General features: G+C 34.5%; 1 protein-coding gene across 4 annotated transcripts in view; it reads left to right on the top strand.

Moving 5' to 3' along the window:
• Nucleotides 1-11,183, top strand: part of Fam126a (family with sequence similarity 126 member A) — a 109,071-nt gene that overhangs the window by 87,380 nt on the left and 10,508 nt on the right. For all 4 annotated transcript variants that reach the window (XM_004626460.2, XM_023709863.1, XM_023709861.1 and 1 more), the window contains 2 exons: nucleotides 878-965; nucleotides 2,137-2,296. In XM_004626460.2, the coding sequence (XP_004626517.1) occupies nucleotides 878-965; nucleotides 2,137-2,296 (248 nt within the window). The remainder of the gene's footprint in view (nucleotides 1-877; nucleotides 966-2,136; nucleotides 2,297-11,183) is intronic.

Here is an 11,183-nt window from a genome sequence, read left to right as displayed (position 1 = left end):
GGGTCTTGCCTCTAGCCTCTTTGCAGGGAGTTCTGCTGAAGGGTTCCCTGCTGGGCCTGCAGCCTGGGTCGAATGAGGATCTGCGGCCCCGAGTAGTCTCTCTCACTCACTTGCCGGGCCTGCGCTCTGAGTCTATTCAGGATCCCGTGGCCCTAGGTCGTCTCACTCACTCGCCGGGCCTGCGCTCCGGGTCTGATCAGGATCCCGCAGCCTGGGTCGTCTCCTTTTGTACCTCACTTTCACGCAGGATGTAGTTATTTGTTGACATGTCTTTGTTGACAGATGACCAAGCCTATATATGTTTACCTTTGTCATTTATATTACTTTTGGAAAGGATCTTGCATCTTTGAAAATTATATGTATAACACACACACATACACACACACACACACAAACACATTTTTTGTGTCTTATATTTATAACATACATCATGTACATTACTAAGTGACCATCAGAATATAAAGAAATCACTATTCAAGATTCTAAGTGGTGGTAGGTTCTCATTAAAAACCATAGGAGTTACAGAATAATTGACCATTGAGTGTTCTGAACATTCTGCTAAGGTATATAATTTATTGGCTCTGACTTGCTTGAAATTAACTGCTTTGAAATTTCCTTAGCTTTTGAAAAAAATTCTGTTCTGTAAATAACTATGTTCTTTAAAGAAAAAAATGTACATCTATAAATTTTTTTCTGTCAATAGCTGTCAGATACAATTGAAAGGAATTCAAAGATTTAAAAATACATTTTTAAAAGGAATAGAATTGTTAAGCAGTGTACTGATGTGATGTTACTTTCCTCAGTAAAAATAATTTTTCATTACATTTTGTTCTATTACATAGAATTAAAATAATGTTTCATTTATTTAATTTTATAGATATAATGGAGAATGGGATCTAGCTCAAAAAGCATTGGAGGATATTATATACCGAGCTCAGCTAGAATTATATCCAGAGCCATTGCTGGTATGTGCCTTACTTATTTACATAAATTTTTGAATAGGACTTTTCAGTTTAGAGATGTAAATTGAGGAGAGCTATTCATAGTACATTAATTCTCAGTGATTTGTATTCCTGGCATGTTTGGAAATTTTAAACTTAAGTGTATATGTGAAATATAGTGTAAACTTTAAACTTTAAAATATAGTCTAAACTTTATTAGAGTCATTTTCTTTTTGTTTTTATTTTTTGATACAAGGACTTACTAGACTTGCTATGTAGTTCAGGTGGCCTTAAAGGCAGTGTAGAGCCCAGACTCTCCTCAACCTCACAGGGATCCTCCTGCCTCAGCCTCCAAAGTGTTGAGATTACGAGCGTGCTCTACCATACCTGGCTTAGACTCACTTCTTAGACACTTGATTGTCTCTTTGACTTATAAAAATGTTCTTCTTAACATATTTTAGTGTACTTTTGAGTCAGCAATGGGTGTTGGGAAACCTAATTTAATATTTTGAAATTTGTAACTTTATCACATACATATTATTTTTATATACAAATGTTCCTCATTTTTTTTTCTTGGTACTGAGGATTGAACTCAGGCACTTATGCCACTGGCCACTGAGCCATCTCCCCAGTGAGATGTTCCTTATTTAATGACTGAGATCCATTTCTAGGACTGAGTTGTTAAATGAATTGCTTGCTAAATGAGGAATTGAATATAATATGTACATTGTAATATTCAGAACACAGGAAAACTCCAACTTGATGACTTTGCTTTTATTTGTATTACTTTTAAATGCAATATTATAATGTATAACAGAACATAAAACTACAGTACTATACTATATTATACAGTACAAGCATTGAAATTATAGTACTGTATAAACAAAATGTTCTGTGAAAAAATATTGAGCCTCTATAAACAAGATGTATAGAACTGTATTGAAAAAATGTACAAATAGCAGGCCTTATCCTAATTCCTTACAGTCATTAAACAGGTAAATGAGGAATATCTGTATAACTTTCCCTGTGAACTTTTTACTTCTTATCTAAAGGAGTTAGTTATACATCATCTTCTGAAGTATTTTAGAAAGAATAATCTTTTTGTAAACCCGTTGACATTGAGCCTCATGTTTTATCTCAGGGTAAAGTAATACCTCTGTTAATGGCAATCTTAAAACTATTTTTTCTTTCTTAGGTTGCAAATGCTATAAAGGCTTCATTGCCTCATGGTGCCATGAAATCTAGTAAGGAAGGCACAAGGTGTATTCAAGTTGAAATCACACCAACTTCCTCTAGAATATCAAGAAATGCAGTAACCAGCATGTCAATAAGAGGTCATAGGTGGAAAAGACATGGTAAGAAATATGTAACTCTTCAAATTAGGGCATTGGTGGCTCTTTCTTGTTTTTCTCTATATTTTTGGTGGTAGAATTTCTAATTGGTGAATACTATAGTAGCCTGGAAGAAAGAGATATGAGATCTAATTTATCATCCAGGAGCAAGAGACAATAAGGAAAATGGAGCCCCTTATCTTACAAATGGAAATGAAAATTTATTTAAAAATTATATTGGCCATCAAGTTTTATTTTATTAGAGTGGTAGAATAGGGAAAAATGCATTTTTAAATTATTGATATGTTTTTGGTATCTATTCTCAAGTGTTTGAAGATAACCCTTAATGAATGTTTCTTATTTCTCAGTTGACTCTTCAGCAGATAAACTTACATACTGAAGTAGAACTAATGGAAACTTTAGACATTTTATCTGGACTTCCTGGTAAAGAATGCCATAGTAGTGATGCGGATGAGGCATTTCTATTTTTCTGAAATTAGTCTTCTTTCAAGATTGTTTGTTTATGTTAATATTCCATCCTGTCTGGTTCATTTTATTATTTTAAATTTTCATTGCAAGTTAATATCATTCACCTTGGCCTTCTCAGTGCTTTCCTGCTTCCCTTCCTTCTCTTTTAATTTATTCTTTATTTAATTTCTTGTTCTTTTTGTAATTTCTTCCTGCCTAGAAATTACTGCAGTGGCAAGAGTCAGTGTAAAAACGAAATTAATATTATCTTCTTCAGAAGGTGACCTTTGGGTTGAGGGAAATAATCATTTCTTTGCCACAAGCAAACAAGGGCATAAGGGGTAAAGCAAAATCTAGTCTCTGTTCTCTTTTTCCTATAAACAGAGGAAATACTAGCTCCTTTTGGTATATTGTCCAGCATTTGGTTTCAGCTGTCTGTGGTCTCTGTGAAGAAAATGAGAAAGTGAGAAGAATGAGTTCTGTATGGTAAAATGGAAAGTTGATGGAAACAGTTGCCTTTTTTTTTTGTTAGCCAGTCTAGGGGGATTATATGTTAAATGGATTAAGAATGAAATCCTTAGTATAGTGTAATTTAGTATAACCTGTATCTTTTTTCTTTTTCTAATTTAGCATAGCCTGTATCTTTTTTTTCTTTTTCTAATTTAGTATAAAAGGGCTGATGTTGTTTGCCATTAGCAAGGCAGATTACATCATTTAAAATATACAAAGTCTAAACATAGTTCAGTTTGTTCAATAAAAGTAATGGTACTGAACAAAGCTAGATTATAGGTAAAAAGTATTTTAATTAGATGTGGTAGTACCCTGAAGATCAGTTTTTCTAGTTTAGTATTAATATGTGAAAATAGGTCCAAAGGCAACAAACCGGATCATTCTGGGGACTGTGGCTATAATTGCTCCCACGTTGCTGCTACAGGAAATACAAGAATAAAATGTAATTTCTTTTCCACTTACCATTCTTGCCATTAGGGAGGACATACTGGGAATGGGGGGCAGGGAGAAATGTAGGTCCTACAGTTAAATATGTATGGAACACATTGATGTTTCTTTGTAATTGTATGTGTATGTGTGTATGTTTGTATGTCTGTACCCTGATGAGATTTAGTAGAAGGAGATAGGAGCTCTATGGTAAAATGGAAGCTATTTTCCAATGCTTTGTAGGGAAGACTTAGCAAAACCAGAGAAAAGACTAGTTGACTCTATAATATTCATTGTATTCCTACCTGTCTTCTAGGTTCCATTTTAACACTTGAGGAGTTAATAGAGTGTACTGTCTCAAGGCTATGACTTATTTTTTTTCTTTTTTATTAATTTTATTGAGAAACAAATAGCAATGAGACAATTTCAAAACTGATTAGTAGGACAGTTTCTATAATTAATACATTGCATGTTGTTGTCTTTGTTGTGGTTATTCATAGAATAAGATGCAGACAGGATATCCTGTCCAAACACTATTAGTACAAATCTTTCTTCTCACTGATTTAAGAGAAAGCAGCTGTATATCTATCCTAACTATTCTGTGTATACAGATACAAAATGGTCCTTCGTTTGTATCCCCCTTTTTTGTTTAGTTTTGTCAGAGATGGGTATTCCATTGTCAAGGCTATGGCTTATTAAAGTAGCCATCTTATTACTTTTTTTCTTTGTGTTTAGTCAGAGTTCACAACTCTGGCACTTGTGGAACTCTTGATTATGATAACAAAAAAGTCATAGATAAAGATATAAAAGGGAATGAGCTATAAAAAACAAGTCACATGCATGATCAGGTAGAGAACATAGTTTAGTCTTGTTTGCCATGTTCTATAGTGTAAATTCCCTTTATCTGGTAGACTGTAAAATATCCCTACTCTAGGAACCCTCTTGTCTGCTTCTACAGACAGGTTGCATTCTCCTTTTGTAGGATAATCTTGGCTTGCTTTCTGTATTATCTGTTTTCAATTCCTATCATAAAATATAATTATAAAGGAGGAAAATTTATGTAGCTCACAGTTTTAGAGTATGAATTGTCCAAAATCAGGCAGTCTTATTTGTTCAGCTTCATGTGAGAGCCCCCTTGGCTGAGCCACACCATAGTAGGAGAAAAAAGACCCTGCTGCATGTAGAAGGGGTCAACTTTGTGGCTTTATAGCACCCCACTCTGAGGAAATAACAGGAATCCTGCATCAGTTACTCCCAGGGGCAGAACCCCCAGTGATCTACACTCTTCCCACTAGGCCACGCCCCTGAAAGCTACCACCACCTCTCATGTCCTCACTAAACTTCCAGCACATGGACCTTAGGGACACACAAACTAAACCGTATCTAATCCATAGCACCTCCCTAGAGCAGTGCTTTTAATAAGTGACCATGTTCTATTGAATTAAAACCTTTTCTATTTTCTATACTTGGATACATTATTGTTCTGGGCTCTCTATCAACAGTGACTACTTATGAGGAACATAGAGATTTTGATATAGTTCTTAAGTTTATAGACAGCTCTCAAATTATAGGTAAGTTTTAAGTTTAATTTTATTTTTATATAAAAATTATTTATTTACATATAAATTATACAAAATAAAATTTAATTACTATATTTCTCTACAAGCAATGTCAATTGTGATTCCAGGGTGACTCACAGTGACCTTTTTATTGGGGGTCTTGAAACATAGAATGCAACTTATGTGTGAACATTTTTTTTAGTGTATTTGGTACAGGGTCTCACTACACAGCTCCAACTCGTAGTGATCCTCCTGTTTCCAGCTTTGCCAGCGCTGGGATTACAGGCACGTGCCACCACAGCCAGGCTCAGTGGCTGGCTCAGTGCACCTGAAGGCAAGGTCAGCACTGCATGTGATGCTGGGGATCGAACCCTGGATGCCTGAACATTTGATGGAACCCCTCCCTCCCCACAGCAAGTCCTCACAGGTGGAGGGCCTCCCTCCAAGCCCTTCACCACGTACACATCAGGGCAAGGAACATGTAATGTACGCCAGTGGTGATAAAGGCTGTGAAAGGAAGCCATCAGGAAGCTTGAACTTTACCACTTTGGCTTTACCTCTTCCACTTCTTGCTTTTTTCTTTGTTCTCCCACTCCTGAGAAAGAAGGAAGCAGGAGGAGGTTTTTTTTTTTTCCTATTGAGGGTCTTCTTTTCTCCTCTTAATTTTATCTTTTTTAAAAAAATATTATTAGGGATGGGGAGATGGCTCAGTAGGATAAGCGCTTTGACTGGCAAACGCAAGGATCTGAGTTCAATCCCTGGTTCCAAAAAAAAAAAAAATTATTGAGAAACAAATAGCAATAAGACAGTTTCAAAACTGATTAATAGGACAGTTTCAATAATTAATACTTTGCACATTGTTGTCTTCTTAGTGGTTACCCATAGTACAAGATGCAGACAGGATATCCTGTCCAAACACTATTAGTACAAATCTTTCTTCTCATTGAATTAAGTGAAAGTAGCTGTATATCTATCCTCACTATTCTGTATATACAGATGCAAAATGGTCCTTCTTTGTATCCCCTTTTTTTGTTTAGTCCTGTCAGAGATGGGTATTCCATTGGCATCTAAATACTATAGGTGTGTGAATTCAACAAAACAATCCAACACAGTCCAGCAGTCCACAATAGTAGTGGTTTATCCACAGAAGTTGTTGACTTGAGCCTTTCACAGCTCAGCATATTAATATGGCTTTACTTTATATACCTCGTTTTTTAACTTTTCTACTGGATGGTTAGGACCAAGATAAAGCAAGACCTATATGACAAGAAATGTAACTTTTATATCTGATAAGTTCAGTCAAGTACCCTCAGGATTTATCCTGTAACCCTATACTGCAGTTTGCAGATCCTTTGTCAGTGTCAGCCATATGGATGAGTCACGGCCATTGCTTGACCAACTTGCTCTGTGTGAAAGCCTGAGAGAATGTTTTCTCTCCATTTGACTCTGTTGACCTTCATTTTTCTCCTCTTTCCCTCATATCTGGGTAGAAGAGGGAATGATGTAAGTGGGATTCGCCCACTGAAGCAGACATCTGGTACTTTTCTCTTTTCATTTTCCCTCTTCTCTCTATCATTGAAGAATACACATAATTAGGCCATATGAGTACTTGCATATCTGCATCATCACAAAGTGTTACATAGCAAACAAATATATTTAATTAGAACATTAATCACATTGATTCTTTTAGTCATTTTTGTAGCCAAAACTCACACTCTGATGTTTCTTTTTTAAAACTATTTATTTATTTATTTGGTTCAGGGTCTCACTATGCAGATCAGACCCAAAGTGATCCTCTTATCTCAGCCTCCCCAGCACTGAGATTACAGGTGTGCACTAGCACACCTGGTTTCTGGGTCGGCACAGTGTGCATGGGGTTCTGGGGTTGGCACAGCGTGCGGTACTGGGGATTGAATTTGGTTCCTTGTGCTTGCCAGGTGGGGGCTTAGACTGCTGAGCTATCTCCCCAGCCATATTCTGATGTTTCTAAATTAATTTTTACTTACTCATACCTTAAAATAGTTTTGAGATATTCTCGAGTATGTTTCAGAATTCATTGAAGCTTCATGGATTGGCGTTTCTTAAGAATTTTCCACAGTTGATATTTTAATGGAGTGTCCCAATGTAAGGTAAAAAATTACTTTAGGCTTAATGTTTTCAGAACACACATTCTTTGCTGTGGTGCTGTTGTTGAATCATAATCTAAACTTCTAAAATTCTATTTTGATCAGTTTTATTATTTGCTTTTCCATGTATTTTATGTTTAATCTATAGACTTTCTATTTTAAAGAAGTTGCAGCCTCACAGCAAAACTGAGTGGAAAATACAGAGTTCTTCTATCTGCTCTGGGCTCCTGTATGTGTAGCCTCCTTTGCTGTCAACACCCTGCACCAGGGTGGTGCATTTGTAAGGTCTCTCATTCAGGTTTTTACCAGATAGTTCATTCTTATTTCAACTAAATGAGGTGATTTGTTTTTAAAAGTTAGTTTCATCTTTCTAATGCAGGTATTATTTTGGAGACGTCTATTTGACAATACCAGATTTTCTTGATTTTTTCCTACTGTTCAATAGATTATTTAGCTTGTACTGATACGGGTCGACAATGTTTTTAAAACTTTGCTCTTAAATATATTTTGAGACAATTTTAATTCCATGTCAAGTATAAATACTTGGAAACTAAGGTTACAATGTAGAATTGCTACTTTCCACTTTTAAGGGCTTTAAGTTTATAATTAATACAGCTGTATTGTTATAGTATTGATTTTCTATTATTCTTTATATGGTGGGTAATTCAAGGGAAAATTGTATTTTTCAAACAGATTTTCAAATACCTACAAATGGGCTATCCAAAAGTAATTATATTAAAGTAAAATGCAATTAGGAGATAGTAATATAAGAAACATTAAAGAGAATTAAATAAGAAAAAAATGAATAGGTTATGGCCATAGCAAGAACCAAAGTAATAATTCTAATAAGCTGAAATTTAGAGAAATAATACATTAATTTAAAAAATTAATAGTAAAAGGACAGTTTTGCTTATTTACTTTATTCAAAAATAAAGATAACAGTTAAAAGGAAAACAGAAGATATTTCTTTGTAAGTATGCTTTAATTCTGTAGTCATTCCCAAATTTTTCTAAAGCTGGCTTCATTATCTACCATTGTAGCTGTATGAGCCACTTTATTTGTTTTTATTTTTTTTTTTTTTTTTTTTTTTTAATTTTTTTTTATGTGTTTGTGTGTGTGTGTGTGTGTGTGTGTGTGTCCAGCTCAGCCCACCAGGGGGCGGGGCTGGCTGGCATGTGGTGCTGGGGGATTGAACCGTGGTCCTGTGCTTTGCTAAGCTTGTTTTAAGTAGGTGCTTTAGACCACTGAGCCATCTCACCAGCCTCTTTATTTTTTTCAATAACGATAGGGTAACAATAGTTAATGCATTCCACATTATCTTTAGTTTTTTGTTTAGTTTTTTTTTTTTTTTTTGCGGAACCGAGGATTGAACTCAGGCCCTTGCGCTTGCCAGGGAAGCGCTTATTCCACTAAGCCGTCTCCCTGGCCCCACATTATCTTTAAATTACTCAGAGTACAAGACATTGGTATTTAATCATCCAAACAATATCAGCATCTTTCTTTTGAAAGCCACTTTATTTGAATCCATGAATGATTCAACAATATACCAAGACTCTACTGTATAGTCTAGAATACTATTTCTTTGTTCTTTTCCATTGCTACCCCTCTTTCAGGACAAATTTAATTGCTACTTATAACTGCTCCCCCACACTGCCATCACTATTATGAGTCATTATTTTTCCATTTAAAAATAATTATCTATACTTGGAACAACATAAGCAATTTTTCTCCTTTTTTTAAGGTAGTTATTAAAGTACAACTCCATTCTATAAAAGTCCCCTGAAAATATTGAGTGCTTCATACCTAATAAAAGCCTTCTCTAGTAAAATTCCCTTTCTTTATTATTCCCTATTCTTCTTTCCACTTGTGTATTTGTGATATGATGAAATAAGTAAGTGAAAACCAGTTATTATTCTTTAAAGCACCACATAAAGGCTGAATATTCATTAATTAATTACTAATTAATTTGTTTCATTACCTACACAATAGTTGTATTCTTGGTAAGTTCCTATTGGCTACTTTTCTATTCAAATGATCCTATGATTGATTAGTTAATAAAACTGGTAATTTGAACTTTCTGGATTTGAGGTAAATTTGAGAGTAGAATCAAATATAAAAATATGCATGTTATATAATAATAGTATAATTTTTTGTTATAATTGCTACAGCCTTGAAATATAAGTATTCTAAGTTTGTTATTTGACACTTATTTTACTATTATAGTCAGGATTTTTTAAATGTTGTTTTAATGCTTATTATTTCACTTAATCTCTAATATCAAACAGAAATTAGACTGGACTTGTATCTCATTTATGTATAGTAACACTATGCAACAATTAGGTATAAATTGAAAATCATATTTATAAACTAAATGCTTTGTATTTTGTCATACCTTTGGTCCTGGCATATGTTTGTTTGGTTTTTTTTTCTTTTTTTTTTTTGTGGAACCGGGAATTGAACTCAAGCCTTGGTGCTTGCCAAGGAAGCACTTATTCCACTGAGCCATGTCCCCAGCCCCTCTGGCATATGTTTGTACTAATCATTTGGATTTAGGACATGCAAGAGTTCCAATTTTAAATAGCAAAAGAGAATTAAAAATAAAAACTCTTTATTTTAAGTCTTCTAACTTAGTGATGCAAAATACATATCCTGAGAATTTTAGAATATGTAAATACATGGAACGTTTAAATGAAAACTCAAATACAATTCACATTTATCAGATCCCACTAAAAGGACAGTTACGTGTTATTCTAGCATTTTGTCTTTGTAAAATTGTTTCTGTTTAATGAGTGTCATGGTATATAAATAATGTTAAGTGATTATAACAAAATTTAAAGAGGTTTGTGATTATATTACTTAAAAGCAACTGAATAGATGATAATTTGTTCAGTGGTTTAGTACTAAATTATTGGATAAGGGGAAAAAATAAGAAAAATTAAAAGATGAAATTCATTTTCAAAACTAATTTTTAAAAACTGGCTAGTGTTTTAGAAAATGTTAACATTTCCATTCCTCTATCCCTCCTTCTCTTTCTTTCCTTCTTTCCTTTTCTGATACTGGAGACTGAACCCAGAGCCTTCACACTGAACTTCAATCCCAGCCCTTTTAAAATTTTTATTATTTCAAGGCAGGGACTTGCTAAATTGTCCAGAGTAGGCTTGAAGTTGTGATCCTCTCTGCTTCAGCTTTTCAGAGTGCAGAGATTACAGGTGCGTAGCATTGTGGCTATTTTGGAAAAATATTAATGAATTTCTGTCAGATAATACCATACTCATAAAGCAGAAAAGTGCTAACTTTATACCTACTAAACAAATATAAAACATTATAAACACAGATCAGTAAAATATTTTAATATAATTCTTTAAAGTAGTCCAACAATTATGATCATCTTTCTAGATACTGGAAAAGGTATGACTTTGTGAGAAATTTTTTAATTGAGGAAAAATGAAATTATTAAGAGTTACAGAAAAATTTGAAAACTAAAACAATGGTAATAATTTTAAACTGAAAATTTAAGAACTGGATATCTGGGTGTGGTGGAGCACAGCTGTAATCCCAGTGCTTGGGAGGCAGAGGCAGGCAAGTTTGAGGCCAGCCTGGGCTACAAAATGAATTCAAGGCCAGTCTGGACTGCATAGTGGAACATGGTCTCAAAAAGACACACACACACACACACACACACACACACACAGCCCCCTTAAAAAGAGCTATTGGAATAATTTCTACATCTCCAATTAGAAATGCATAATGTCAGGCTGGTGAGATGGCTCAGTGGTCTAAAGCACCTACTTAGAACAAGCTTAGCAAAGCACAGGGACCGCG

The sequence above is a fragment of the Octodon degus genome, unplaced genomic scaffold (genome assembly GCF_000260255.1).
Source record: "Octodon degus isolate 3935 unplaced genomic scaffold, OctDeg1.0 scaffold00015, whole genome shotgun sequence".
NCBI classification, from domain to species: Eukaryota; Metazoa; Chordata; class Mammalia; order Rodentia; family Octodontidae; genus Octodon; species Octodon degus.
This window is presented reverse-complemented; position numbering and strand designations above follow the sequence as displayed.